This window comes from Camelus bactrianus, chromosome 9, assembly GCF_048773025.1.
Source record: "Camelus bactrianus isolate YW-2024 breed Bactrian camel chromosome 9, ASM4877302v1, whole genome shotgun sequence".
Lineage (NCBI taxonomy): Eukaryota > Metazoa > Chordata > Mammalia > Artiodactyla > Camelidae > Camelus > Camelus bactrianus.
Window position 1 is genome coordinate 40,887,441 of NC_133547.1, and position 27,571 is coordinate 40,915,011.

The 27,571-nt window shown below is 37.7% G+C and overlaps 1 protein-coding gene across 2 annotated transcripts in view; it reads left to right on the forward strand.

The window, feature by feature from the left end:
- The window catches only part of CD53 (CD53 molecule), a 40,898-nt gene extending 14,765 nt beyond the window's left edge, over positions 1 to 26,133 (forward strand). The window contains exons 2-9 of one of the 2 annotated variants that reach the window (XM_074370143.1): positions 1,831 to 1,937; positions 3,007 to 3,086; positions 3,985 to 4,173; positions 5,609 to 5,683; positions 6,247 to 6,342; positions 23,159 to 23,239; positions 24,330 to 24,413; positions 25,280 to 26,133. In XM_074370143.1, coding sequence (XP_074226244.1) covers positions 3,024 to 3,086; positions 3,985 to 4,173; positions 5,609 to 5,683; positions 6,247 to 6,342; positions 23,159 to 23,239; positions 24,330 to 24,413; positions 25,280 to 25,351 — 660 coding nt within the window. In that variant the 5' untranslated portion in view covers positions 1,831 to 1,937; positions 3,007 to 3,023 and the 3' untranslated portion in view covers positions 25,352 to 26,133. The remainder of the gene's footprint in view (positions 1 to 1,830; positions 1,938 to 3,006; positions 3,087 to 3,984; positions 4,174 to 5,608; positions 5,684 to 6,246; positions 6,343 to 23,158; positions 23,240 to 24,329; positions 24,414 to 25,279) is intronic. The other variant, XM_010948284.3, reaches the window with a different exon arrangement.
- The last annotated feature ends 1,438 nt before the right edge of the window (positions 26,134 to 27,571 follow it).

Consider the following 27,571-nt stretch of genomic DNA (forward strand, 5'->3'; position numbering starts at 1 on the left):
ACTTTCAGGCCTTGCTGTTAAGATTTGTTAGGTGGATCTAGAGTAGTGTTCAGTCTAGGTCTCTTTATTCCCTGCCAACTGAAGCAAGACCCTTCTGTGTACTCTACCCTGTGAATCTTGAGGTTTTCTACTCTGGTTGGTGAGAATAGGCATTAATCCCACTTTTGGGTGAGTGCCAGTCACTGTTTATATGATATTCAGTCTTGGGTAGTTTATCACATGTAGCACTAATCGATATTCCATTAAATTCCTGATAGACATTATGGTTGACTGATTCATGGGACCCTCAGATAGGTTCATGTGCTTTATAGGGCAAAGGGAATTTTATAGAGAGTTGAATTAAACATTTTGAACTGGAGATACTATATCCTGGATTATGTGGGTAGGCCTCATCTAATCATATGGGTCTTTATAAGAAAGAAGTAGATCAAAGTGGGAAGTGGCAGATGTGTTTGACAAAAGCAAGAAGTTGGAGTGTAGTGAGGAAGGGGCCAAGTTATGCAAATAAGCTGACAAATGCAAGAAAACAGATTCTCTTCCTGAATCCTTCAGACAGAAGGCAGCCCTGCCAATATGTTGAATTTGGACTTCTGACCTTCAGAACTGTAAGAGAATACATTTATGTTATTTTGAGACACTAAGTTTGTGGTAATTTGTTACAGACAAAAGAGAAAACTAGTAATGTAGGCATCCGCTGCAGAGCTCTGTGGTTCGTTCTCTGTGTAGCTCGCTCCTCTACATTACTCTGTCTTGTGACCTCTAGCTGCCTTGCTCTCCTAAGAATCTCAGTTCTGTCTCAACTCAGATAATCTGCCAGGCTTCCTCTTTCTGCCCCATGGTCTGGAAACTATGTCAATTCAGTAAGCTGGGGAAATCATAGACTTCACATCATTTATTTGCCATCTCTCAGTGATCACTGTCCTTCATTGTCTGATGGTCAGTGTCTTGCAAGTTATCATTTTATAGTTTGAACATTTTGGAGTTGTTTTAAGTGAGAGGGCAAATCTGATCCCTGTCAATTCATCCCCAAAATGTAATTTTACATGTTCACATTAAAAAAGCTAAAATTAAAAAGGTGAAATACATTTTAGTAATATATTTTAGTTACCTCATGAAATACAAAATACTATCATTTCACACATACATGAATTTTTAGGAATGTACATACACAAAGTAAGAATTATTAATTCTTATGGTATAGAGGTTCCTTAAAAAACTAAAAATAGACTTACTATATGATCCAACCATCCCACTCCTGGGTATGTATCTGGAGGGAACTCTAATTCAAAAAGATACATGCAACCCAATGTTCATAGCAGCACTATTTACAATAGCCAAGACATGGAAACAACCTAAATGTCCATTGGCAATAATTGGATAAAGAAGATATGGTATATATACACAATAGATTATTTCTCAGTCATAAAAAATAATAAAATAATGCCATCTGCTGCAACATGGATGGAGATTGTCATTCTAAGTGAAGTTAGCCAGAAAAAGAAAGAAAAACACCATATGCTATCACTTATATGTGGAATCTGAAAAAAAAAAAAAAAGACACAAATGAACTTACTTACAAAACAGAAACAGACCCACAGACATAGAAAATAAACTTATGGTTACCAGAGTGGAAAGTGGATGGGAAGGGATAAATTGGGAGTTCAAGATTTGCAGATACTAACTTCTGTATATAAAATAGACAAACAACAAGTTTATACTGTACAGCACAGGGAACTATATTCAATATCTCGTAGTAACCTATAATGAAAAAGAATCTGAAAAGGAAATATGTATGTACATATATGACTGAAACATTATGTTGTTTACCAGAAACTGACACAACATTGTAAACTGACTATACTTCAATTTAAAAAAGAGTAACTCTGAGGGTCAAGACAAGAAGGAAGGGAAAAGAGAAGGACAAAATAAAGGAACAGGTATGAGATAAATATAAGTATTTTATCTTTTTAACAGAGAACATTACTCTATTATGGAACATAAGTAGCTCATCAGGCTTATCTACAGCCTGAATGAACTATCTCTTAAGACCATCTGATTTACAGGTACCTTGGCACTGCAAAGAAGGAATGATGGATTATAAAAGCAATCTGTGCACTAGAAAAGGCATAGTTCTAATGGGAAAAAAATCCAATAAATTGACATTCTGCTTTCTGTATCAGTCTTATGCACAGTTTTAAAATATGTCACTCTATAGAACCTCATTACTTCTGAGAGAAAATTCAGAATTGTGTATCTGGATCTCTAGAGTTGAGGACCAGACTTTAGATATTGATATGTCCTCACTGAGAAATGAAATTTTATATTTTAAAAATTCAAGTTCTCATTGCTATCTCTTTTCATTTCTCCATTGGATATTTGTTGGCCAATTTTATCTCTGCTTTCATATTGACAGTTTCTGGAGGATAGCTACTGCTTAGTCATGTTTGCATCTCCCACAGCATTTAGAACAGAAAACACTATATATGTTTCTTCAGTGAAAGAATGAGTGAGGCATAGATCTGTTCCCCTCATTTTCATGTGGAGAGAGTTATAGACCAAATGTAGAATGCATATGTATCTCAGTGCATTTAAGAAACTGGCTGATCAAGCCAGCCCACTGACCTTTTCCACAGCAGCTGATTGATCAGCCTATCTTTGACCCCAGGACTGCCTTCAGTCTCTGAACACTGGCCTGGTGTGTGTCACTGTGCCTAATCCTCCTCTTAGAATAGCTCCATCGCTTCCTTCTAGAGTGCTTAATCCAATATTAAGAATCATTGGCTTGCTGAATTGAAGCAAAAGTGAGTATTCAAGATGAGCCAATTTTTAACTCAGTTTAGAGACTAAAAGAACAAGAAGTTCAGGGAAGCTTTTCAGAGAAAATTCACAGCTCAAACTCAAGGTAATGCTGGAGATCTTTGAACCCTGGACTTTTGTGGCCTCTGATCTCTGGTGCCACTTAGTGGAGCCAGGTCACTTACTTCCTCTCTTACTTCTACTTTTTAGGGCAAGAATATCTCAGCATGGGCATGAGTAGCTTGAAATTGCTGAAGTATGTCCTGTTTTTCTTCAATTTGATCTTTTGGGTAAGTGTGTCTCCTCTAAGCATGGTTGAGCTCACCTTTTCCCAGCTACACTCTACTTCTTTCTCTTCTCCTGAAGAGCCTGGTGTGGAATGCAACCCATGCATGCCCAGGTCATGAACAGTATACCCAGCCCAAGAACAAGAAAATAATAATTTGCTCCCCTCTTCCCATCCTGCCACAGTATAAGCCTACAAAATTTGAAAGATATAGTGCAGTTGGGGATGCTGTTTCTGTCTGGGAGCTTTAAGCTATCACTGCTCATTGCTGACATCTATGGGTGAGAAACCTAAGATTCTATATTCTGTGTATTGTGTGCCCCTTTTTCTTTCTCTTTCTACCTCCAACCCTGGCTTCTTGGAAAAAATAGCTGATTGAAAGGGAAGTCACCTTTTCTGGGGAGGTTTCACTATACAAAATTCAGCAATTGAATTTCAGACATAAGATGGGTTGATACTCATACTTCTATGAGAAGATCTTAAAAGTTTGGCTTCTCTAGTTTTCTGCCAAGGAAGATGAACTTCTCAAGTTCATCAGGGCATCCCCTTTACGTGGTCTTGGTTTCCAAAGCGAAGACCATGTATAAGCAGTTGAAGAAACAAGAAGTAGGAATCTGAATTGTGAAGATATGAAGCATGAGCAGGAATCTGAAGCATGAAGATAACTGTGTTACTGATAGGAATGAACCTTCCTTGGTGTCTGATATGGGTAGGATAATGCATGGGTGGGACATCACAGGAGATGATAACTTTTTTTCTAGGTGCATGAGGAAATCTGAGTAAAGAGTTTGTTGGGTAGAGTCCACGGAAAAAGGTGATTCTGATCTCAAGTAAGTGAGAATATGAGGAGACAGTCAAGAACCATGTTTTACTTCAGAATGTTCTGTGATTCTTCCTTTCAGTTCTGCGGCTGTTGCATTTTGGGCTTTGGGATCTACCTCCTGATCCACAACAACTTTGGGGTGCTCTTCCATAACCTCCCCTCTCTGACACTGGGCAATGTGCTCATCATCGTGGGCTCCATTATCATGGTGGTCGCCTTCCTGGGCTGCATGGGATCTATCAAGGAGAACAAGTGCCTGCTTATGTCGGTGAGTTACTCTCACAGCTGATGTGGTGCTCTAAGTAGGGGGACCTGATGCCTTAACCAACAGACAAGATGTTTTTTGATATCTCTCCTGTTAGCACAGGGAAATCATAGGAACATGAGATTCGCACCTCAGGTCAGTCACGTCTGTCTAGACCAATACTATTTGCTTTCCTCAAGGTTCCCTGGGATAGATAAGAGAGGGTATTGCTGTCCTCCTTGGCATCCATTTTACACTGTTAATAATGACACCTGTCATTATAATTTGCCTTTGTAGCTTTTTATTTCTCCTTTATATCTGATTGAAATCGAGTGTCATCCTTCTGCCTAAATCCTTGTGACATTAGTATGTATTTCCAGGATCTGACTCAGAGTCACTAACTGATGGAAAATATAGTCTCTAAATTCTTCTGAATTCTGTGACCCTCCTAAAATGGCAGAGGATGCTTACCTGTCTCACATCTGTCACAATGTGAGTGACCCAGCCAGGCGAGGAGGGCCTAGGCTGCAGCCACTGAGTTCTAACACGAGAGATGCTCCCTGTCAGTTAATTACCCTAAGGAGTGCCTTTAGACTTGGATTTTGCACTTAAGCTCTGTGAAGGAAGAACTCCTCATTTCTCTAGTGTGCCCAGAACAGAGCTTGGTATAACAGTGCCACTCTAGCCATAAGTATGGGTTCCCCAACACCGTGGTTCTTCCTCAAGCCATGTGGTTAATCTTCTCTCCCTTATGGATCCACTGTTAAACTGGAGCCAAGAGAGAGAATAAGAAAGTCCTTATTCTCAAATAGTTCCCAGACTAATGGCAAAAGACTAATGGCATAATAGACATGGAGAACAGGTTTAAGTAGCCACAATTTGTGTTGGAGTAAAAAGGTGAGGGAAAGTGAATAAGTGAAAATGGGTTTTCTATTAACTGTGATTAGCATAAGAATCTAAAGTTGGAGATAAATATGAGTTAAGACCATGATTAGAGCATCTCTTCTCCCCATCTGTACAGGGTTCCTCTCAATCTCCACCATCTTCCACCCCAAAGTAGCCCTGCACTTGCAGAAAGGACCACGCCCCAAACTCGAAAGATACATGGTTTAATTTACTAGTCTTTTGCTCAATTGTCTCAATAGGTTGATGCCAAAAATGCTTCATTGAGTCAACAAATGGTATTGCATATTCATAATGCGCACGGAACTCAATATTCACAATGGGAATAAGAGAACAAAGTTTGAAGACAGCTGATCTGCCCTCCAGAATCTTGGAGACTAGCTGTAGGAAAAGAAAAATATTCCTCACAGAACTAGAGAAGGCTTTTAAAGGCCTGAGTAGGCAGGAACAGAACCTCCTGCACATGCACAGAGACATGCCGGATGCTGCAGGGGTAAAGTGGGAGTGGGGGAAGAACTGGGATCAATGCTGTGAGCATCTCTCTGCTTTTCCCCAGTTCTTTGTCCTGCTGCTGATTATCCTCCTTGCTGAGGTGACCTTGGCCATCCTGCTCTTCGTTTATGAACGGAAGGTAAGTTATAGAGAACACAACTCAGTGTTGTATTGCTAAGAGCGGGGAGTGTGCAGTGGGGAAGAAGTTGGCACAAAATAAGTCCTATAATAGAGGTAGAATCAAGGTGTAAGGATGGAGGAAAGAGAGATTAACTGTACTTGGGGAAAGAAAAAAATTCATGAAGGGAATTTCATTTGAGTGGCGTTTTAAAGGATAAACGTAAAGAACAGCAAAAACAAATTTATCTCCTTCCTACTCATTTTTCTCCAAGTGTTTGGCAGTACAGAATATCTGTCTCAGAGCCCAAGACACCCATGCTTTTATTGTCTCTTTTCTTCCTTCGTAAAACCAGAGTTCTAGAAGGACAAGAGACAACCGTGTATTTCTTCCTTCAATGCCATTTCATATTCAGCGTTCCTTCCTATATATAAGCTCCCTCCCCTCACTTCCTTAGTTCTGAGGAGACCATTTGGAAGGGAGGAGCAAGTGGAACCACTTTACTAGCCTATGCTAGAAATTCTTTGTTCCTTCAACTCACCTGCTTTTTACAATGTCTCCTCTGCTGGAATATGCCCACCCAGCTGAATGACTATGTAGCTGAGGGTCTGACCGACAGCATCAAGCGATACCACTCAGACAACAGCACCAAGGCGGCGTGGGACTCCATCCAGACATATGTGAGTACAAGAGGAATCCTCCTCAGTTCAGCCTGGATTTAATTTTCCAACCTCAGTTCCCTGGGACAGATCAGCCCCTAGGTTCAGAATAATGCTTGGCTGTCATAAACAGGAGAGCACGGGAATCAACCTGATCAGTACAAAACTGTCTATTGTTCTCTTTTTATCCTTCACCCAGCCTCACTGTTTAACCCCTACTAAGATGTAAGAAAGACCTGTATCATACTGGATTAGCTTATGTATTTTCCAAAATTCTTCTGAAAATAACATCAGAAATCTCTTAATTTCCTGAGTAACCCAAATCATTCTTGCTCCCTAGCTCACCAGCACCCCATTCCTCATGCTCCTCCCTACCAAGAAACATAAATATTAACCTGGCATTCCTGGCTTGGTGTGTTAGAGTAAGGGAGCCAGCATGACACCATAGTCTGTGTCTCAGACAATACCATTTTGACTACATGGAGCCACCTGTGGCCCTGCCATGCCTACTCAGTGTGGAGTAAAAGAAATTGCATAGGAATTAAAGCCCGGAGACCAGACTGGGTGGCCTTGGAAAAGTCACTTAACTTCTCTGGATCCTCACTTCTTTACTTCCCTTTTTAAATTAAATTTAGAAACTTTTCTTATAGAATTTCTAGACTTATACAAAAGAAAGAAGACTAGCAAAATGAATCTCCAGGTACATATCACCCAGCTTCAACAGTCAACATTTTACCAATGTTGTTTTAGCTAATCCTCTCTGCTTTTTTGCTAGAATTTATTAAAACAAATAATAGACATTTCACAAATAAAATATAAAGATAATTGCTTCTTTTTTAAAGAACACTTTATTTTTCAGAGCAGTCATATGTTTACAACAGAAATGAGAGGTAGAGACTTCCCATATACTCTCACACATGCTGCATAGTCTCCCCATTATCAACATCACTTGCCAGATGATATTTTTTTTATGAAGGATGAACCTATATTGACACATAGTTATCACCCAAAGTCCATAGGGTTTACATTAGGGTTCACTCCTGGTGTTGCACACTCTTATGTATTTGAACAAATTTATAATATATATGCCACATTATAATATCATACAGAATAGTTTCACTAATGCTAAAAATCTTCTGTGCTCTGTCTGTTTATCCCTCCTCCTACCCTCTTCCCTGGCAACAAATGATCTTTTCTATTGTATCCATAGTTTTGCCTTTTCTAGAGTGTCCTATAGTTGAAACGACACAGTATGTACAGCTTTTTCAAATTGGCTTCTTCCACTTAGTAATATGCATTTAAGATTCCTCCATGTCTTTCCATGGCTTGACAGCTCATTTCTTTTTGGTGTTACTATTCCATTGTTTAGTTATTCAGGCATCTACTGAAGGATATCTTGGTTGTTTCCAGGTTGCAGCAATTATGAATAAAGCTGCTCTAATCATTCATGAGCAATTTTTTTGTGACATAAATTTTCAACTCCTTTGGCTAAGTACCAAGGAGCATGATTGCTGGATCATATGGTAAGAGTATGTTTAATCTTCTAAGAAACCTCCAAACTGTCTTTCAAAGCATCTCTACCATTTCTGATTCCCACAAGCAATGTATGAGAGTTCCCGTTGCTTCACATGCTCACTAGAATTTAGTGTCATTGTTTCAGATTTTGACCATCTTAATAGATAGATACTGAAAGCTTACTGATTAAATTTTCATTTCCTTGATGACATCTGATGTGAATTTTTATATGTTTATTTGCTATCTGTATATCTTCTTTGGTGAGGTATCTGTTAAGGTCTTTGGTTCATTTTTTTAAACTTTTTTTTATTGGGTTATAGTCATTTTAGAATGTTGTGTCAAATTCTAGTGTAGAGCACAATTTTTCAGTTATACATGAACATACATATATTCATTGTCACATTTTTGTTTTCACTGTGAGCTATCACAAGATCTTGTATATATTTCCCTGTGCTATACAGTACAATCATGTCTATCTATTCTACGTTTTGAAATCCCAGTCTTTCCCTCCCCACCCCCCACCCCCTTGGCAACCACAAGTTTGTATTCAATATCTATGAGTCTGTTTGTGTTTTTATTGTTCGTTTATTTTGGATTCCACATATGAGTGATCTCGTATGGTATTTTTCTTTCTCTTTCTGGCTTACTTCACTTTGAATGACATTCCAGGAACATCCATGTTGCTGGAAATGGCATTATGTTGTCGGTTTTTATGGCTGAATGGTACTCCATTGCATAAATATAACACATCGTCTTTATCCAGTCATCTGTTGATGGACCTTTAGGCTGTTTCCATGTCTTGGCTATTGTAAATAGTGCTGCTGTGAACACTGGGGTGCAGGTGTCATTTTGAAGAAGGGTTCCTTCTGGATATATGCCCAAGAGTGGGATTCCTGGGTCATATGGTAAGTCTATTCCTAGTCTTTTGAGGAATCTCCATACTGTTTTCCACAGTGGCTGCACCAAACTGCAATCCCACTAGCAGTGTAGGAGGGTTCCCCTTTCTCCACAGCCTTTCCAGCATTTGTCATTTGTGGACTTTTGAATGATGGCCTATCTGACTGCTACACCTGATATTTCATCGTAGTTTTGATTTGCATTTCTCTGATAATTAGTGATATTGAGCATTTTTTCATGTGCCTATTGATCATTTGTATGTCTTCCTTGGAGAATTACTTGTTTAGGTCTTCTGCCCATTTTTGGATTGGGTTGTTCATTTTTTTCTTATTAAGTCGTATGAGCTGCTTATATATTCTGGACATCGAGCCTTTGTCAGTTTCATGGTTTGCAAAAATTTTCTCCAATTCTGTAGGTTGATGTTTTACTTATGGTTTCCTTTGCTGTGCAGAAGCTTGTAAGTTTCATTAGGTCCCATTTGTTTATTCTTTCTTTTATTTCTATTGCTTGGGTAGACTGCCCTAGGAGAACAATTTTGAGATGTATGTCAGATAATGTTTTGCCTATATTTTCTTCTAGGAGGTTTATTGTATCTTGTCTTATGTTTAAGTGTTTGATCCATTTTGAGTTTATTTCTGTGTATGGTGTAAGGGAGTGTTCTAGCTTCATTGATTTACATGCTGCTGTCCAGTTTTCCCAACACCATTTGCTGAAGAGACTGTCTTTATTCCATTGTATATTCTTGCCTCCTTTGTTGAAGATGAGTTGACCAAAAGTTTGTGGGTTCATTTCTGGGCTCTCTATTCTGTTCCATTGGTCCATATGCCTCTTTTTGTACCAATACCATGCTGTTTTGATTACTGTAGCTCTATAGTATTGTCTGAAGTCTGGGAGAGTTATTCCTCCAGCCTCTTTCTTTTTCTTCAGTAATGCTTTGGCAATTCTAGGTCTTTTGTGGTTCCATATAAATTTTATTATGATTTGTTCTAGTTCTGTGAACTATATCCTGGGTAATTTGATAGGGATTGCATTAAATCTGTAGATTGCCTTGGACAGTGTTACCATTTTAACAATATTGATTATTCTGATCCAGGAGCATAGGATATCCTTCCATTTTTTAAAGTCTTCTTTAATTTCCTTCATCAATGGTTTAAAGTTTTCTGTGTATAATTCTTTCACCTCCTTGGTTAGATTTATTCCTAGGTATTTTATTACTTTGGGTGCTATTTTAAAGGGGATTGTTTCTTTACTTTCTTTTTCTGTTGATTCATCATTAGTGTAAAGAAATGCAACTGATTTTTGAACGTTAATCTTGTAACCTGCTACCTTGCTGAATTCTTCAATCAGTTCTAGTAGTTTTTGTGTGGACCTTTTAGAGTTTTCAATATATAGTATCATGTCATCAGCATATAGTGACACTTTTACTTCTTCTTTTCCAATTTGGATCCCTTTTATTTCTCTCTCTTGCCTGATTTCTGTGGCTAGGACTACAAGACTATGTTGAATAGGAGTGGTGATAGTGGGCAGCCTTATATTGTCCCAGATTTTAGTGGGAAGCTTTTGAGTTTTTCACCGTTGAGTACTATGCTGGCTGTAGGTTTGTCATATATAGCTTTTATTATGTTGAGATATGTTCCCTCTATACCCACTTTGGTGAGAGTTTTTATCATAAATGGGTGTTGAATTTTATCAGATGTTTTTTCTGCATCTATTGAGATGATCATGTGGTTTTTGTCCTTTCTCTTGTTGATGTGATGTATTACATTGATTGATTTGCATATGTTGAACCACCCTTGTGTCCCTGGGATGAACCCCACTTGATCATGATGTATAATCTTTTTTATGTGCTGTTGGACTCTATTTGCTAATATTTTGGTAAGGATTTTGGCATCTATTTTCATCAGTGATATTGGCCTATAATTCTTTGGGTAGTGTCTTTTCCTGGTTTTGGTGTCAGGGTGATGGTGGCTTCATAGAATGAGTTTGGGAGTATTCCCTCCTTTTCAATCTTCTGGAAGAGTTTGAGAAGGACTGGTAAGAGTTCTTCTTTGTATGTTTGGTAGAATTCCCTGGTGAAGCCGTCCGGTCCTGGACTTTTATTTGTAGAGAGGTTTTTTTTATTGCAAAATCGATTTCATTTCTAGTGATAGGTTTGTTCAAGTGGTCAGTTTCTTCTTGGTTCACTCTTGGTGGACTTTATGTTTGCAGAAACTTGTCCATCTCCTCTAGGTTATCCATTTTGATTCCATATAGTTTTTCATAATATTCGCGTATGATATTCTGTATTTCTATGTTATTTGTAATTTCTCCATTTTCTTTTCTTATTTTGCTTATTTGTGCTCTCTATTTTTTCTCCTTTTGAGTTTGGCCAGAGGTTTGTCAATTTTACTCTTTCAAAAAAACAGCTTTTGGTTTGATTGATTTTTTTCAATTTTTTTAAATCTCTATTTTATTTATTTCCTCCCTAATGTTTATTATGTTTATTCTTTCCTTCCTTCTGCTGCCTTTTGGGGTATTTTGCTCTTCTTTTTCTAATTCTTTTAGCGGGTGGGTTAGATTGTTTATTTGAGATTGTTCTTCTTTTTTGAGGAAGGCCTATATCACTATCACTGCCTTTGCTTCATCCCATAAATTTTGTGTGGTAGTGTTTTCATTTGTCTCATGGTATATTTAACTTCAACTTTGGTTTCATCATTGGCCCATTGTTTTTTTTTTTTAATAGTATATTGTTTAATCTCTATGCTTTCTTTTTTTTCTCCTTTGTTTCTCTATAGTTGATTTCTAGTTTCATGGCATTGTGGTCAGTAAAGATGCTTGAGATAATATCTATCTTCTTAAGATTGTTGAGGTTTCTTTTGTGCCCAAGTACATGATCAATCCTAGAAAATGTTCCATGTGCACTTGAAAAGACTGTTTATCCTATTTTTGAGGGGTGTAATGCTATGAAAATATCCACCAAATCTAATTTTTCTGTTGTATCATTTAATTTCTCTGTTGCCTTATTTATTTTCTGTCTGGAAGATCTGTTTAGTGATGTTAATGTGGTGTTAAAATCTCCAACAATGATTGTGTTCCCATCAATATCCCCCTTTATCTCTGTTACTAATTGTTTTATGTACTTAGGTGCTCCTATATTGGGTGCATATATATTAAAAAGTGTAATATCCTCATCTTGTATTACTCCTTTAATCATTATAAAATGTCCTTCTTTATCTTTCTTTATGGCCTTTGTTTTGTCTGGAATCAGTATTGCTACACCTGCTTTCTTGGCTTTTCCATTTGCATGGAATATCCTTTTCCATCCTTTCACTCTCAATCTATATGTGTCCTTCTCCCTAAAGTGAGCCTCTTGTATGCAGCATATTGAAGGTTCTTGCTTTATTATCCAGTCTGCCACTCTATGTCTTTTGATTGGAGCATTTAGTCCATTAACATTTACAGTAATTAATGAGAGATGTGTGTTTATTGCCATTTTGAACTTATTTTTGCAGTTGATTTGGTATTTCCTCTTTGTTCCTTTCTTCTTCCTTTTGTGGTTTAGTAATTTTTGTTTATATTATCTTGCATTTTATTTAGTTTTTGTGATTCACTTGTAAGTTTTTGGCTTGTGGTTACCCTTTTTTTGTAAGTCTATTAACCCATTACTATAACTGTTTGTATTAAACAGATAGTAATATAATTTCAAACCCATCCTACTGAAAACAAAACTTAAAAAAGCTTTCTTAAAAAAGAAAGAACAAAAAATACTCTATATTTTATTGCTTCCCTCTCCCACTCTTAATGATTTAGATGTCTTATTTTACAATTTTGTGTTTATTTTATTTGTAATTCATGAGTTATCACCTTTCTAGTTATGAGATTTTCATTTCTATAGCATCCTGCTTCTTTTCTATTTAGAGTAGACCTTTCAATATTTCTTTTAGCATGGGTTTAGTGTTGCTAAACTCTTCTAGTTTTTGCTTGTGTGTGAAATTCTGTATGTCTCCTTCTATTCTAAAGGATAGCCTTGCTGGATTAAGGATCCTAGGCTGCATCTTTTTTCATTCAGGACTTTGAATATATCTTGCCACTCCCTTCTGGCCTGTAGTGTTTGTGTAGAGAAATCAGCTAAGAGCCTTATGGGGCTTCCCTTGTAACTCACTCTGTTTTTCTCTTGCTGCTTTTAGGATCGTTTCTTTATCTGTGACTCTGGCCATCTTGATTATGTCATCTTGGTGTGGGTCTATTTGGGTTCTTCCTGTTTGGGACCCTCTGAGCCTCCTGTGCTTGGATATCTGATTCCTTCTTTAGTTTTGGGAAGTTTTCAGTCATGATTTCTTCCAATACCTTTTCAATCCCCTTTGTTTTTTATTCCCCTTCTGGAACTCCTATTACGTGAAGATTAGCACGCTTTATATTATCCCATAGGTCCCTTATGTTGTTTTCATTGGTTTTTACCTTTTTTCTCTCAGCTTTTCTGACTAGGGCTTTCTGTTGTCCTGTCTTCTAGGTCACTTATTCATTCCTCTGCATTATCTAGTCTGCTTTGTACAGCCTTTAGGTCAGCTCTCATCTCAGCAAGTGAGTTTACCAATTCTACTTGGCTCTTCTTTATAGCTTCAATTTCATTTTTGACATATTTTATATCTCTAAATACTATGTCTTTTAATTCCTTCAGTACTTTGATCACTCCTTTTTTGAAATCTTGATCTAGTAGGCTATCGATGTCTTTATTGATTGTTCTTTCAGGGGATTTCTCTTGCTCTTTTAATTGGGAGTGGTTCCTCTGGATCTTCATCTTGCTCATATCTCTCTGGCATTGTGGCTTATGGAGTATCAGTTATCTATTGCGGTCCTTAAGGAGTTTATTTATTTATCTATCTAACTCCTATGCAGGAATAAAACTTTAAAAAAAAGAGAAAGAGAATTTTAAAAGAAAGGAGAAAAAAAAGGTTGAAAACCATGTATAATCAATAATAGAAGAGAAATTTGAATCAGACTATCAGTCGAGTTGAAACATCTTTTAAAAGCTTTAAAAAAAAAGGAGAAAAGAGCAAAAAAATGATATTTGAAACCTGTGTATAATCAATAACAGGAAATCAAAACCAAGAGAAATAAAAATGAAATGTGGTGGATTTTTAAAAATAATAATAATAATATTTTAAAAGAAAAATTTTAAAGGGATTAAAACTGGAAGCATATACAATTTTTTAAAAAGTAAAAATTAAAAAGGCAATAGAAAATATAACAGATTTTTTAAAAGATTAAAAAAAAGAGGGGGGATGTTTTCTTGTGGAGACTGTAAGCTCTTAATGATTTTATTGAGAAGTCTTTCTGTCTTCACTGTTTTGCAAACTCAGCCTGCTGCTTCCAGAGGCCCTCTGTTTGCGCCCCTCATCAGTGCTGCTCCCAGTGCCTTTCGGCAAGCAGATTGCATCCCCTCCCAGCACTGCAGTCAGGTGCTGTGCTCCTGCCAGGAAGGCGGGTGGCCGCCTGCCCTCTCCTGCCGCAGGTTGCTCCCCTACTCTGTGAAGCTGCCCACTCTGCCTGAGGTCTGCGCTCTGTAGGTGGCCTTGTTGAAGACTGGGGAAGATGGTGGGACAGTCCTGCCCCTGGTCCGTGCCAAAACTCAGCTCCCTGTTTGTCTTTTTGTCTTGGTGGAGCAAGTTCTCTGAGGTACATGGGCAGAAAGATCCTATCTGCCTGGGGCTGTAGACAATTCTCTGTCCAGCCTTTGAGGCTGCTAAGCCCTTAGGTACAGATTCAGGTTTCAACCCCACCCCTGCCTGGGTGTTAAGCGCCAGAGGATATGGCAGCTGTGCCTGAGCCCTGCCCCTCTTCTCCCAAAAACCTTGGGTGGGTTTTAGAGATGGGGGTATGGCACACTTCCCCCCAGGGCACATCAGCCATGTTGTTTTATGGAGGGCCCAGGTTGTTCTGCCCTGTGTACCCACTCATCCATGGTACACAGCACCCTGAAGTCCCCCGGAGGTGCCTCAGTGTAGCTGCCCCAGTCCTCCGCCCGTCTTGAGCAGCCTGTCCCATCCCCCACCTGCCACTTTGCCTCTAAGGCTGGGAGTTTCGGAGACTTTCTATGCCTGTTTAACTTAGTTCTGTCGGTCAAGGGCTGCTCCATACAGAACAGAGCCTCAGAGGTTCCCCCTCTGTCCTGCTGGCCTCTCTGTTGGAGAGGGGGAGATTCAGTGAATGAGCACTATTCCTTCTTTGCTGCTCCCTCCCCCATGGGACCAGTCCCACACTGTTTTTCTTTTTCTTCTTTCTTTATTCCTTTTCTCCTACCAGATTCTTTTGAAGAGGGTGATGTTCTGTTGGAGTTTGGCAGGTGCTCTGGTTGGCTGAGTGGGTCCGTGGATGTGAGTTTTGGTGTACTTGTGGGAGAGGGTGAGCTATGAGCGTCCTTCTACTCCACCATCTTGGCACTTGGTCCAGTTCATTTTTAAATCAGGTTTGTTGTTTTCTTATTGTAAAGTTTTAAGTGGTTTTTAAAAATATATAACTATTTAGATAAAAGTCTTTTATCAGATGTCTTTTGCAAATATTTTCTCCCAGTCTATGGCTTGTCTTCTAATTCTCCTGACACCGCTTTTGCAGAACAGAAAATTTTAATTCTAATGAAGTCCAGCTCATTAATTACATCTTTCATGGATAAGACCTTTGGTGTTGTTTCTAAAAATGTATCATCACAACCAAGGTCATGTAGGTTTTCTCCTATATTATCTTCTAGGATTTCTATAGTTTTGTGTTTTACTTTTGGCTCTATGATCTATTTTGAGTTAATTCTTGTGAAGGGTGTAAGCTATCTGTCTAGATTCTTCTTCTTTTTCTTTTCTTTTTTTTTTTTTTTCGTTTTTTTTGCTTGTGAATGTCCAGTTATTCCAGCACCATTTGTTGAACAGACTATCTTTTCTCTATTGTATTGCCTTTGCTTCTTTGTCAAAGATCAGTTGACTATATGCAGGTCTGTTATTGGACTCTCTAAAACTATTTGTCCATTTATTCATCAATACCATCCTGTCTTGATAGTAGGTTTATAGTAAGTTTTGAAGTTGAGTAGTGTAAGTCTTCCATCTTGTTCTTTTCCTTCAATATTGTATTGTCTATTCTGTGTTTTTTGTTTCTCTACATAAACTTTAGAATCAGTTGTTTGATATCCATTAAATAATTTGCTGGGATTTTGATTGATGTAGCATTTAATCTATAGATCAAGTTGGGAAGAACTGACATGTTAATAATATTGAGTTTTCCTATCCATAAACATGGCATATCTCTCCATTTATTTAGTTCTTCTTTGATTGTTTATCAGAGTTTTCCTCATACAGATCTTTTACCTATTTTGTTAGATCCATACCTAAGTATTTCATTTGGGGGGATGCTAATGTAAATGGTATTGTGTTTCTAATTTCAAATTCCATTTATTCATTGTTGCAATATAGAAAAACAACTGATTTTTGTATATTAACCTTGTATCCTGCAACCTTACTATAATTGTTTGTTAGTTCCAGGAATCTTTTTGTTAATTCTTTCAGATTCTCTACATAATTAATCATTTCACCAGTGAACAAAAACAGTTTTATGTCTTCCTTTCCAATCTGTATTTCCTTCCTTCCTTCCTTCCTTCCTTCCTTTCCTTCCTTCCTTCCTCTCTTTCTCTTTCTCTTTCTCTTTCTCTTTCTCTTTCTCTTTCTCTTTCTCTTTCTCTCTTTCTTTCATCCTTTCTTTATGCCTCTTATGCCTTATTGAATTAGCAAAGACTCCCAGTATAATGTTGAAGAAGATTGGTGAGAGGGGACATCCTTGACTTGTACCTGATCTTAGTGGGAAAGCTTCAGGTTTCTTACCACTAAGCATGATGCTAACTGTATTTTTTTTTGTAGTTTTTTTTTTTTTATCAAGTTAAGCTAGTTCCATTCTATTCCAAGTTTGCTGAGTCTTTTTTTAAATCATGAACGGGTGTTGGATTTTGTCAAATGCTTTTCCTGCATCTATGGCTGGCTACAATCATATGATTTTTCTTTTTCAGTTTGTTGATACAACAAATTACATTAATTGATTATCTAATGTTGACCTAGCCTTAATTCAATTTTATTGTGATGAGAACATTTAACATGAGATCTATCTTCTTTACAAACTTAACAGCACATTATTGTTAATTATAGGTACAATAATCAGTAGTGTTTAGGTTATATAGGAGATCTCTAGAGCTTATTCATTTTTAAATGTTGAATCAGCAAGTCTGGAATAAATCCTGCTTGGTCATGGTGTATGCTCCTGTACATACTTTTTGGATTCAATTTCAAATTTTTGAGGATTTTTGCATCTATGTTCATGAGACATTTGTCCTTAGTTTTCTTTCCTTGTAATATATTTGTCTGATTTTGCTATTAGGATAATGCTGGCTTTCAGCTTTTCACCACTGGCTGTGGGTTTGTCATAAATGGCTTTTATTATGCTGAGGTGTGTTTCCTCTATACTCACTTTGATGAGAAATTTTATCATGAATGGATATTGAATTTTGTTAAATTCTTTTTCTACATCTATTGAGATAATCACGTGAGTTTTATCCTTCTCTTTCTTAATGTGGTGTATCACACTGATTGATTTCAAATATTGAATCATCCTTGTGTCCCTGGAATAAATCCAACTTGGTCATGGTGTATGATCCTTTTTATATATTGTTGGATTTACTCTGCTAATATTTTGTTGTGTGTTTTTGCATCTATATTCATCAAAAATATTGTCCTGTATTTTTTATAGTATCTTTTTCTGGTTTTAATATCAGGATAATTGTGGCCTTATACAATGAATTTGATATTGTTCCATTCTATTCAATTTCTTGGAATATCTTAAGAAGAGTAGTATTAGTTCTTCTTTATATGTTTGGTAAAATTCCCTTCGTGAAAATGTGGTCCTGGACTTTTGTTTTCTGGGAAGCTCTTTTTTTAAATTACAAATTCAATTTCACTTCTAGTTATCAGTCTGTTAAAATTGTCTGTTTCTTCTTGATTCAGTCTTGACAGGTTCTTTGTTTCTATAAATTTGTCCATTTCTTCTAGGTTGCATGATTTGTTGGCATATAACTATTTGTAGTACTCCCATTATTTTTTCTATCTCTGGTATTGGTTGTTATTTCTCCTCTTTCATTCCTTATTCTGTTTATTTGGGTCCTCTCTCTTTTCTTCTTGGTGTGCCTAGCTAAAGGTTTATCAATTTTAGTTACTTTTCAAAAAAAAAAAGAAAGAAAGAAAGAAAAATCTATGGTTTCATTGATTTTTTTCTATTTTAAAAAATCTCTATTTCATTTATTTCTTCACTGATTTTGTTATTTATTTCCTTCTGCTGACTTTGGGCTTTGCCATTCTCTTTCTAAGACCTTTAGGTGGTAGGTAAGATTGTTTATTTGTGATTTTTCTTGTTCTCTAGGAAGGCCTGAATTATTATAAACTTCCATTTTTTCACTGTTTTTGCTGCATCTCCCATAGATTTTGGAGCATTGTGTTTCCATTTTCATTTGTTTCAAAATATTTTCTAATCCCCTCCTGATTTCTTCATTGACTCATTTTTTTTTTTTTAGTAGCTTTTTTTTTTTTTTTTTTTTTTTTTTAGTATTCTTTTCCCATTTTTCTTTCTGTCATTGATCTCTTGTTTCATACCATGGTGGTACAAAAAAATGCTTGATATAATTTTTTATCCTCTGAAATGTGTTAAGATTTGTTTTGTGGCCTAGTGTGTGATCTATCTTGGTGAAAGCTCCAATATAGTTGAAAAGAATGTGTATTCTGATGGTTTTGAATGTAATGTCCTATAGATAGTTACTGGGTTCTACTGGTCTATTGTGTCATTTAAGACCAGTATCACCTTTTTGATTTTCTGTCTGGATGATCTCTCCATTGATGTAAGTGGGGTGTTAAAGTCTCCTAATATTGTATTATTGTCAATTTCTTCCTTTATGACAGTTAGTATTTGCTTTATACTTTTAGATGCTCCTGTATTAGTGCATACATTTAACAAGTGTAATGTCCTCTTGAATTTATCCCTTTGTCATTGTATAATGCCCTTCTTTATCTTCTGCTACACCTTTTGTTTTTGGGTCCATTTGTCTGATATGAGTATTGCTACCTCTGCTTTCTTATCATTTCCATTTGAATGAAATATCTTTTTCCATCTCCTCCTTTCAGTCTGTGTGTGACTTTAGCTCTCAAGTGAATCTCTTATAGGCATCACATAGAAGAGCCTTTTTTTAATCCAATCATCCATCCTATTACTTTTGATTGGAACATTAGTTCATTGACATTTAAAGTAATTATTGATAGATATGTGCTTATTGCCATCCTATTACTTGTTTTTCAGTTGTTTTTGTAGTTCTTCTCTGTTCATTTCTTCTTCTTTTTCTTTCTTCCCTTGTGGTTTGATGATTTTCTTTAGTAGCATCTTGTGTTCCTTTCTTTTTGGTTTTTGTGTGTCTATTGTTGGTTTTTAATTTGTGGTTACCATTGGGTTTATATATGTTGACCTATAGGTATTTCTACTTGTTTTAAACTGGTAGTCATTTAAGTTCAAACACATTCTAAAAGATCTACTTTTTTTCACTCCCTTAACTGAAATTTTGTATTTGTTGCTGTCCTATTTTACATCTTCATGTTTATCTCTTAACTGCTTATTATAGTTATAATTACTTTTATATTTTTTGTCTTTTAATCTTTATACTGGCTTATTTAAGTGGTTGATCCTTAGTCTTTACTATATATTTGCCTTTTCTAGTTAGATTTTCCCTTTTCTGTAGCTTCCTTACTTTGCTACTTGGAGAAAATCTTTTAAAATTTATTTTAGGGTAGGTTTTGTATCAATGAACTCTTTTAGTTTTGGCTAATGTAAGAAATTTTAAAACTCTCCTTCCATCCTAAAGTAGAGTATCTTATGTTGCAGGTTTTTCCTTTTCAGCATTTTGAATATGTCATGCCACTCCCTTCTGGCCTGCAAAGTTTCTGCCAAGAAATCAGCTAAAAAACTTTACTGATTGTACCTGTCCTTGCACCTTCTCAGGGTTTAACTCCCATCCCCATGTTTAAATGTTCCTGAAGAGATGCAGAGGCTTAGGAAAGAGAAAACAAGCCATTACAGGCTAACAAAATATGATCAATGTAATGACAGAGAACTAAAGAGGGAGGGAGAGCCCGTTTCTCCAAGCCCAGGGCCACCATCCCATGACATATAGCAGGACTATGCAGATAACCTTGGGGTAAGACAGTAAAAGTCCATTGTCTCCCTTACCATGTGAAGGTGTACTGGTCCTGGGACCTCTTATCTAAGAGTTTGCTGAAAAAGTTGTTAGACAAATCTAAGAAAGACACAATGCTATGTTTTAAGAGAGGAAGAGAGCATACTCAAGAGTTCTATGGAACTGCTGCATAGATAAGGTGTACTACCTTGTTTAATTCTCTGTAGTCTGCTGTCATGTACCAGGTGGGGCTTGGTTTTTCCCCCAGCCACATGGGGCTACTGAAAAGGCTTTGTGCTAGTCATATACCACCACTTTCTCTAATTCCTTCATGATAGCTGTTATTTATTCCTGTCCCCCAGGTAAGTGATATTGTTTTGTTGTCATCAATCTCCAGGGGATAGGCAACTTCATGGGGCCTTATTTAGCATAACCCTTGATTACAGGCTTGAGCTCTCTGATCCAAAAGCAGAACTTGCCTTTTGAGGTCCAGGTCTTGTAGGACATCCATACCTGAAGTATACTCAGGTATGGGTAAAAATAAACAAAAGGAATCAGGGAGGCAATCTTCCAATTTGTAAATACAAGTTCATTTGTTTCACTACAACATTTGGCCTCCATTTCCATCAATGGCTCATTTTTCCCCTTGGAACTTGGATAGATTCCCACAAATCAGGGTGTACTTGGCACCAGTATCCACTAAAGCCAGAACAATCTTTTTATTGATGCAGGAACAATAGTCTGTTCATCATGGGGCCTCCATTCATCCCCTCCAAGGAGCAACATTGACCCCACTCCTACTCCCTAGGAGTTGGGGGTATCCACCCCTGTTCTTCATCTTCTCTCAGTGGTAGACCACTGGGTTGTGCCATTCTTCTTTTTCTCTTGTTGCCAGAGGAGTAAACTGTTTTTCTTTATTTTCTTTATTTATTTTTAAAACTTTTTTTTATTGAGTTAAAGTCATTTTACAATGTTGTGTCAAATTCCAGCGTAGAGCACAATTTTTCAGTTTAAACTGTTTTTCTTTAGGTTAATACTTTCCATAAGTTTAAAAGGACCGACTTAGGTTGTTTATCTGTATTCTCCTTAGGGGTCCTGGCTAATACCAGGTCTTGCCACAATTGCTTGCAAGAAATTCTAGTCAGGCCCCTTTCTTTAGTTTCCTCATGTTTTGTTTTTTCTCTTTGGCTTTATCTAAGTCTAATTATCTATTTCCCTATGTTGGATCCTTTCAGTGTCATTTAGATCAGCTATCATGGCCACCACCATATGAATGAGTGGATTAACCACTGGAGCCAAAACTGAATCTAAGTTTCCCTACCAAACTCTTGGAGTGGACTGCAAGATACAATCCTTCATGCCTGTTGTAAATAACTCCTCTTTAGGTCTTTGGAAATTAAGAGCATAGATAGCACACTTCATTCCTAATTCCCTCACTATTTCTTGTAACTTTTCCATAGATGCCCATCTTAGGGGGTGACAGCTCTTCTCTCTCATTTGGCCAAATCATATCTATACCTACATGAATCCATTCAATCAAGTTGGCTGGGTGCCCTCAATTTTCTCCCACCTCAGTCACATACAAACAGTGCCAGAAGGCAGGCTGTGCTGTAACCAAAGCCATTTTACCCGTTTAACATAATGCCATCTCCCCTAGTATCCCATAAATGGAGCACCTAGGCTGCAATGCAGTCCTCACTCTTGTTTAAATCTGCTGGTTAATTCTACTAATTCAGGGAGGAAAATTCCCGCATGGTTGCTTTTTGGCTCATAAGGATTTCCTCTCTATTATCTCTTCGTTCTCTAGTGGCCTGTGATTTAGTTTGGATCAGAAGCCAGGCCCATAGGTCCTCTTCCTCCTCCATAGTTATGTCCTTGTCTTCTGACAAGTCATTAGCCCAAGGATTCCACCTCTTCGAGTCCCAGTTCTCCTGTGAAATAATAGTCCTCACCTTTGAACAGGGCAGCCTATGGCCCTACATTTAGCTATCTTACATCCCATCACTTCACTATATTCTTCCTGTTGTATTTTCTTTGAAAAAATGTCTGAAGTGGCAGAACATGCCATCCAGACATCCCTGTCTAGTGCTAGTGCCTCTTTAGTCTTCTCTAGTTCCCAGCTGAACTGTAATTCCTTGTCTGCGCTCATCCTTAAACCGCAGAACAAAGGCCATGCAACAGCTGCAATAGCTTGCTCACTTTTTTTCCATTTGCATTTTCCAACCGCTTAATAGATCTAGTGAGCCCTTCACTTTTTCAGGGTACTCTTGCACCAGCCTGAAGTTTTCCATAAACGTAACCAGATCACGCCACATGGAAATGGCTGGCCAGTGTGTGATTTCCCCTACTGATAATGAGCTTTTCCTTGCTTGGCCCCCGTATCCATTTCTGCATCATTTTCTGTCTCCTGCCTGGCCTACCAATTGTCCAGGGATGGAGGGAATGAAAAGTGCCTACTGAACTCAAAAGACATCTTTAGGCCAAAAAACAAGGCAGACAGCTCCATATAATCACTGAATCAGTTTGTTATAGGGTGACTTATTCACAGGGATTGGAATCAGGTGGACAATAATCTGGAAGCATTTGCAGCTGCACTCTGCACTGCCAAGGGGTTACTGGGACAATTTTATAGTTAACTGAGGGTTTGAAGGTAAGTGCTTGGAAACAGAACAGCCATTCCTAAGTCAAGATTCATGAATGGGTATCTAGTCTTGTGGGAGCTGAGCATATGTCAACAAAGATTTTCATTATTATTTGTGGACTAACAGAGCATAGAGACCACAATATCTATTAATTACAAAGCCCTTGATGATAGAGAAATGATTTACTGCACAGTACAATCCTGGGTAGGGTTCGCTGTAGGACAGGAAAAACTATAAAAGGCCTAAGATGGCATCAGTATGCTAACAGCCTAGGGGTCTAGGTATGGTCAGTCTGATCCTTCCATTATAAAGTCCCCAGTATGCCTGAGTTTTTTTAATCTGTAAAATGTGAATAAATTAAGTATTACCTCTCTACTTGAAGAAGTTTTATGTGAGTGAAATGGTATAACAGATTTGAAAGTGCTTAGTTCTAAGGAACATTGTAGTCAGGCCAATTCTAGATTTTCTGCTATAGAGTCAGAGCTGAAGGGTCCACCTTTTTCCCAAGACCTGTGGTTTTATTTCTGTTAGCTTTCTAACCATAACTTTTTTGGGGTTTGACTTTTAGCTGAAGTGTTGTGGTGTAAATGGCACGAGTGATTGGATAGGCAGCCCACCAGCATCTTGCCCCCCAGATCCGCAAGTTAAGGTAATTTGTGTGTGTGTGGGGGGGAGACTTTTCTGCTATTGACTCCTTTGGTTAAACTTTTAATTACCTTAGAAACTCTAGTCATACAGGACCTACTCCTCCCAGCCAGAAAGAGGAAGCCTTTAACAAAATAGAGACCAGAAAAATAACCCAGGTAACTAGACAAATCAGAAAAAAAGGAACAAGCTCATTTAGTCTAGAAATGCCATTAAGAATCTATCTATTTACTCTAAATTATGACATTAGCAAAGAAACGTTTATGTGATACTGGCAGAAGACTATGTCTAGATTTTTCTTGAGCAAGAATGAGAATTGAGGTCTTCCTATGGTTGAAAGTAAAATTTTAAGGTTGAGGCAGAAAATCTCCTTCTACCTGTTCCCCTGCTCTCCTTCCTTGGAGATGGCAGCATCCTCCAGCTCCTTAGCAGAATGAATCATAAGCAAAGGTGTAAGGAGTTGGGAGAGAGAGTGTTGATGGAACTGTTGACTTAATTTGAACCTTCAGATGAGGCCCACAGAAGAATCCAAAATCATCTTCTAACTAGAACAAGTCCCTAAGGTCCTGTTATCCCATGTTACCCACTTGGATGGTTTGGACATTTCTGCAATTTTTCCCAGTCTTGAAGACTGTGAAGAAAGACTGGGACACCCACCAATCAGCCACCTGCCTGGAGCTTGGTAGGGCTGTGGTAGGTTTATTGGCTTTTGAAATAGAAGCTGAAATCAACCAGTCCTAGGATTGCATAGCCTATAGTCCCCTTTGTCAACCCCAAGTCAGCAGTGAATGTTCAAAGACCACCAGAACATATGTTGCTGACCTGCCTCTTGGAAGCCATTTTAACTCAGTGAGTAAACACCTAAGACTTCTAATTTAGGTGCAATTATAATTATAATGATAATGATACAAGAAAAGTCTGTAGTTTAATATTCTTTACTTTATTCCTGTTTTTTCATCCATTTAAAGAAAATGAAAATATAATACTGGGCCTAAGTCTCTTGGCATAAGGCAAAATAGAAACTCTCCAAATAAACCTACTAATACAAAGTTGAATAATATAGTAGTATCATTTGTACTTGTAATTTTTTCCAGGGTTGCTATGTAAAAGCAAAACTGTGGTTTCACTCCAATTTCCTGTATATTGGAATCATCACTATCTGTGTATGTGTGATCCAGGTAAGAGCTTAATCACAGGACTACTTTGAGGATTAAATGAGTTAAGTCATGTAATCTTTAGAACAGTACCAGATACATGGTATGTGCTCAATAAATATGAGCTCCCCCAGTCAAGTAGCAAATGACATTATTACCAATTTAATGCATACAAAAATATGCTGTAAGATCTATCTGGTCAACTTATCCCTAAGAGATAAGAGTGTCTCATAATCAAGTTAAATGTCACCAGGCAGAACCTTACTGTGGTCCCTCACTCAGCTGGTCTGGAAAAGCGTGTGGTGAATAAAATATTCCACTGGAAAAATTGGCCTTATATGCTAAGCAGAAGTTGCTGATGGAAATTGTAATCAACTTCCACATTGTTTCTCTGCTTAGTTTGATAAATCATTGGTAGCTAGGGGGTAGTTTTGTGTTCTTTTTTATTATGTGAGATTTCTACCATTTTTATACCAAGTGTCTTGAGTATATCACAATTAGCTAAGACTTAATCAAAAAGCTGAGAGAGAAACAATTTTTCTCTTCTTGGAAACCTTGGAGGCCTAAGACATGAGTAGAGGTGACTCATTGCACAAAGTGTTGACTTGTGCAGAACTTGTTATACTAGCAGCAGGACTTCTATGATTTCTTAAGGACACAAAAGATGTCCCAATGCTTCATACCCTACTGCCTTGCCATCATCACCCTCACTTGTCTCCCCATTGCCATTCTAAAATTAAAGGACAAAACCCTGAGAAGGAATTGAAAGTGATAGCAAGAGTAGTCTCAGTGTGACGGACACTTTCTTTTTCTCTGGGGCTGATCCCAGGGTTCATGGGTGAGATAGTTCCACATGTAAAGACCTCACATTTTCCCAACTCTTTTCTCAGGTGTTGGGGATGTCCTTTGCGCTGACTCTGAACTGCCAGATTGACAAAACCAGCCAGGTCCTAGGACTGTGACCTGCAGCTGCCTTGTACTGGAGAGACTTGTTTCATCTTTGGAAATCCAAAATCACTTGTAGCATGAAGCCCTAAATGATCACCTTCTGAACTGGTGTCTTTGTCCCCCTCCCATCTCTTCCCTGTTTGGGTCCCTGTCTCATACAACCAGAGAAGAGGGTGTTGGCCAGGCACTTCCCATTTCAGACAGCAGGACAGTCCTTTACCCACTCATAGCAGCAGTCATGTCACCAATACCTGAGAATTTGTCAGACATGAAAGGCCAAGAGGATCTGTGGTACTAATGGCTCAAGATCAAAGGATGGGTCTGCAACTTGAATTTTTGCATCTTCCCATTGTTGAACCAGTCTTTAGCCTCTAAATCATGCCCAGTCCACTCTCCAGAGTCAAGTAAGAAACAAGGTTAAGAGAGCCCCAGGACTCAATTCACAGGATCGTTGTCATAATCCTATGTTTTCTTTGACTGGGTGCCTTGGCTACAGGAATGACAGAGTACTCTTTCTCCAAAGGTGAGGTTTCATTTCAATTTCTTATTAAAAATTCCTTTTGATTCATTGTAAGGCTTTCCAAAAGAAACTATCCAATGATTTACATCCTGATTTCAGCCAGTCTCTCAGCCTTTGATTTACATAACTGTGAAGAAACTCAGCAGGATCAGTATCTCTGGTGGCTTAGGTGATAATCACATTCAGTAGAGTTCTGGTGTTATTTCTATGTCAGATAAGATTCTGTTCAGGTACTATTTTAATACTTCAATAAATAAAATAGCTTTGATCTCTCAATCATTACATGCTTATTCTTATATCTCAAATACAATCTTCATGACTCAGCCTGATTGCCTTACGAGCAAGTTAGGGATATTATTTATCTATTGCTGCATAACAAATTACTCCAAAATTTGTAGTTGTAAACAACAAACATTTATTATCTTACAGTTTTTGTGAGTCATGAATCTGGGAGCAGCTTAGCTGGGTGATTCTGGTTCATGATCTCTCACTTGACAAACAAAAAGTCAGCTGCAGTCATCTCAAGTCTCAACTAGCAGAGGATACAATCTCAAGCTCTCTTACGGCTCTTAGTAGGCATCAGTTCTTTGCCACATTGCATGTTTCCACAGCACTGACTTATGAGATGGCAGCTGGCTTCCCCCATAGCAAGACATTTAAGAGACAGCATGAAATACAGAACCCAAACATAAAAGCCATAGTCCTTTAATATTCTAACTCAGGAGAGCCATCACATCAGTTGTGCCGCACTCTATTCCTTAGAAGTAAGTTGAAAATTGAGCCCGCATTCAAGGGGAGGAAATTTCACAAGGGTGTGGATACTATGGGGTGGAGATCACTGGGGGCTATCTGAGAGGTATCCAACTATACCATGTTTGCTGGGTCAGGAGAAGCTAAATTGAATTGTCTACATGATAGCCATATTCTGTAAAGCCAACGATGAGACCATATTTAACACAAAGTCAAACGTAGAGGAGTCAAAGAAAGGAATGGAAGAATTGGTTTCTACTCTCAAAGTTTTGTGTAGGCTCTCCCACCTCCCTTTAAGGAAAATTGATCAAATTCTTAGCTATTTATAGAGAAACCTGTATCTTTTACACTTTCCTGAGGCAAAGAAGCAGAGGAGACATTCTCATGAGTATTGTGAGTATCAAAAGTATCTCACATTCAACATGTACAAAATAAAACTTACCATTGTATCTTCCAAACCTGCTCTTCTTCTTTGCTCCCCATATCAATGAATAAGACAATCCTCTGATTGCCCTAGCCATAAATCTGAGTTTTGTCCTAACCCTAGCCTGTCCTTCACTCTCAACATCCAGTCAGTCATGAAGTTCTAAGGATTCATCTACAAAATATCAAATTCTTCCATTTCCTCATTTCATTTCTTACTGTATTCCTTCAGTTATCCACTATCTGTTCTCCTAGTACCCACTATTAACCCTATCTAAGCTATTCTCCATACAGTAGCCAAAATAATATTTCTAAAGGATAAATATAATCAGGATACTTTCCTGCTTGAAACCCTTCAATAATTATGTTCTCTTAGGATAAAGTCCAGATTCCTTATTATGTCTACCAAACCCTACATGATATGCTCTACTCTAAGCTCTTTAGTCTCACCTCCTGCAATTATCACTCTTCTACTCTATGCTTTAGTTATATTAAAGTTCATTTAGTTACTCTAGGCTTTATCAATACTAATCAACTTTTT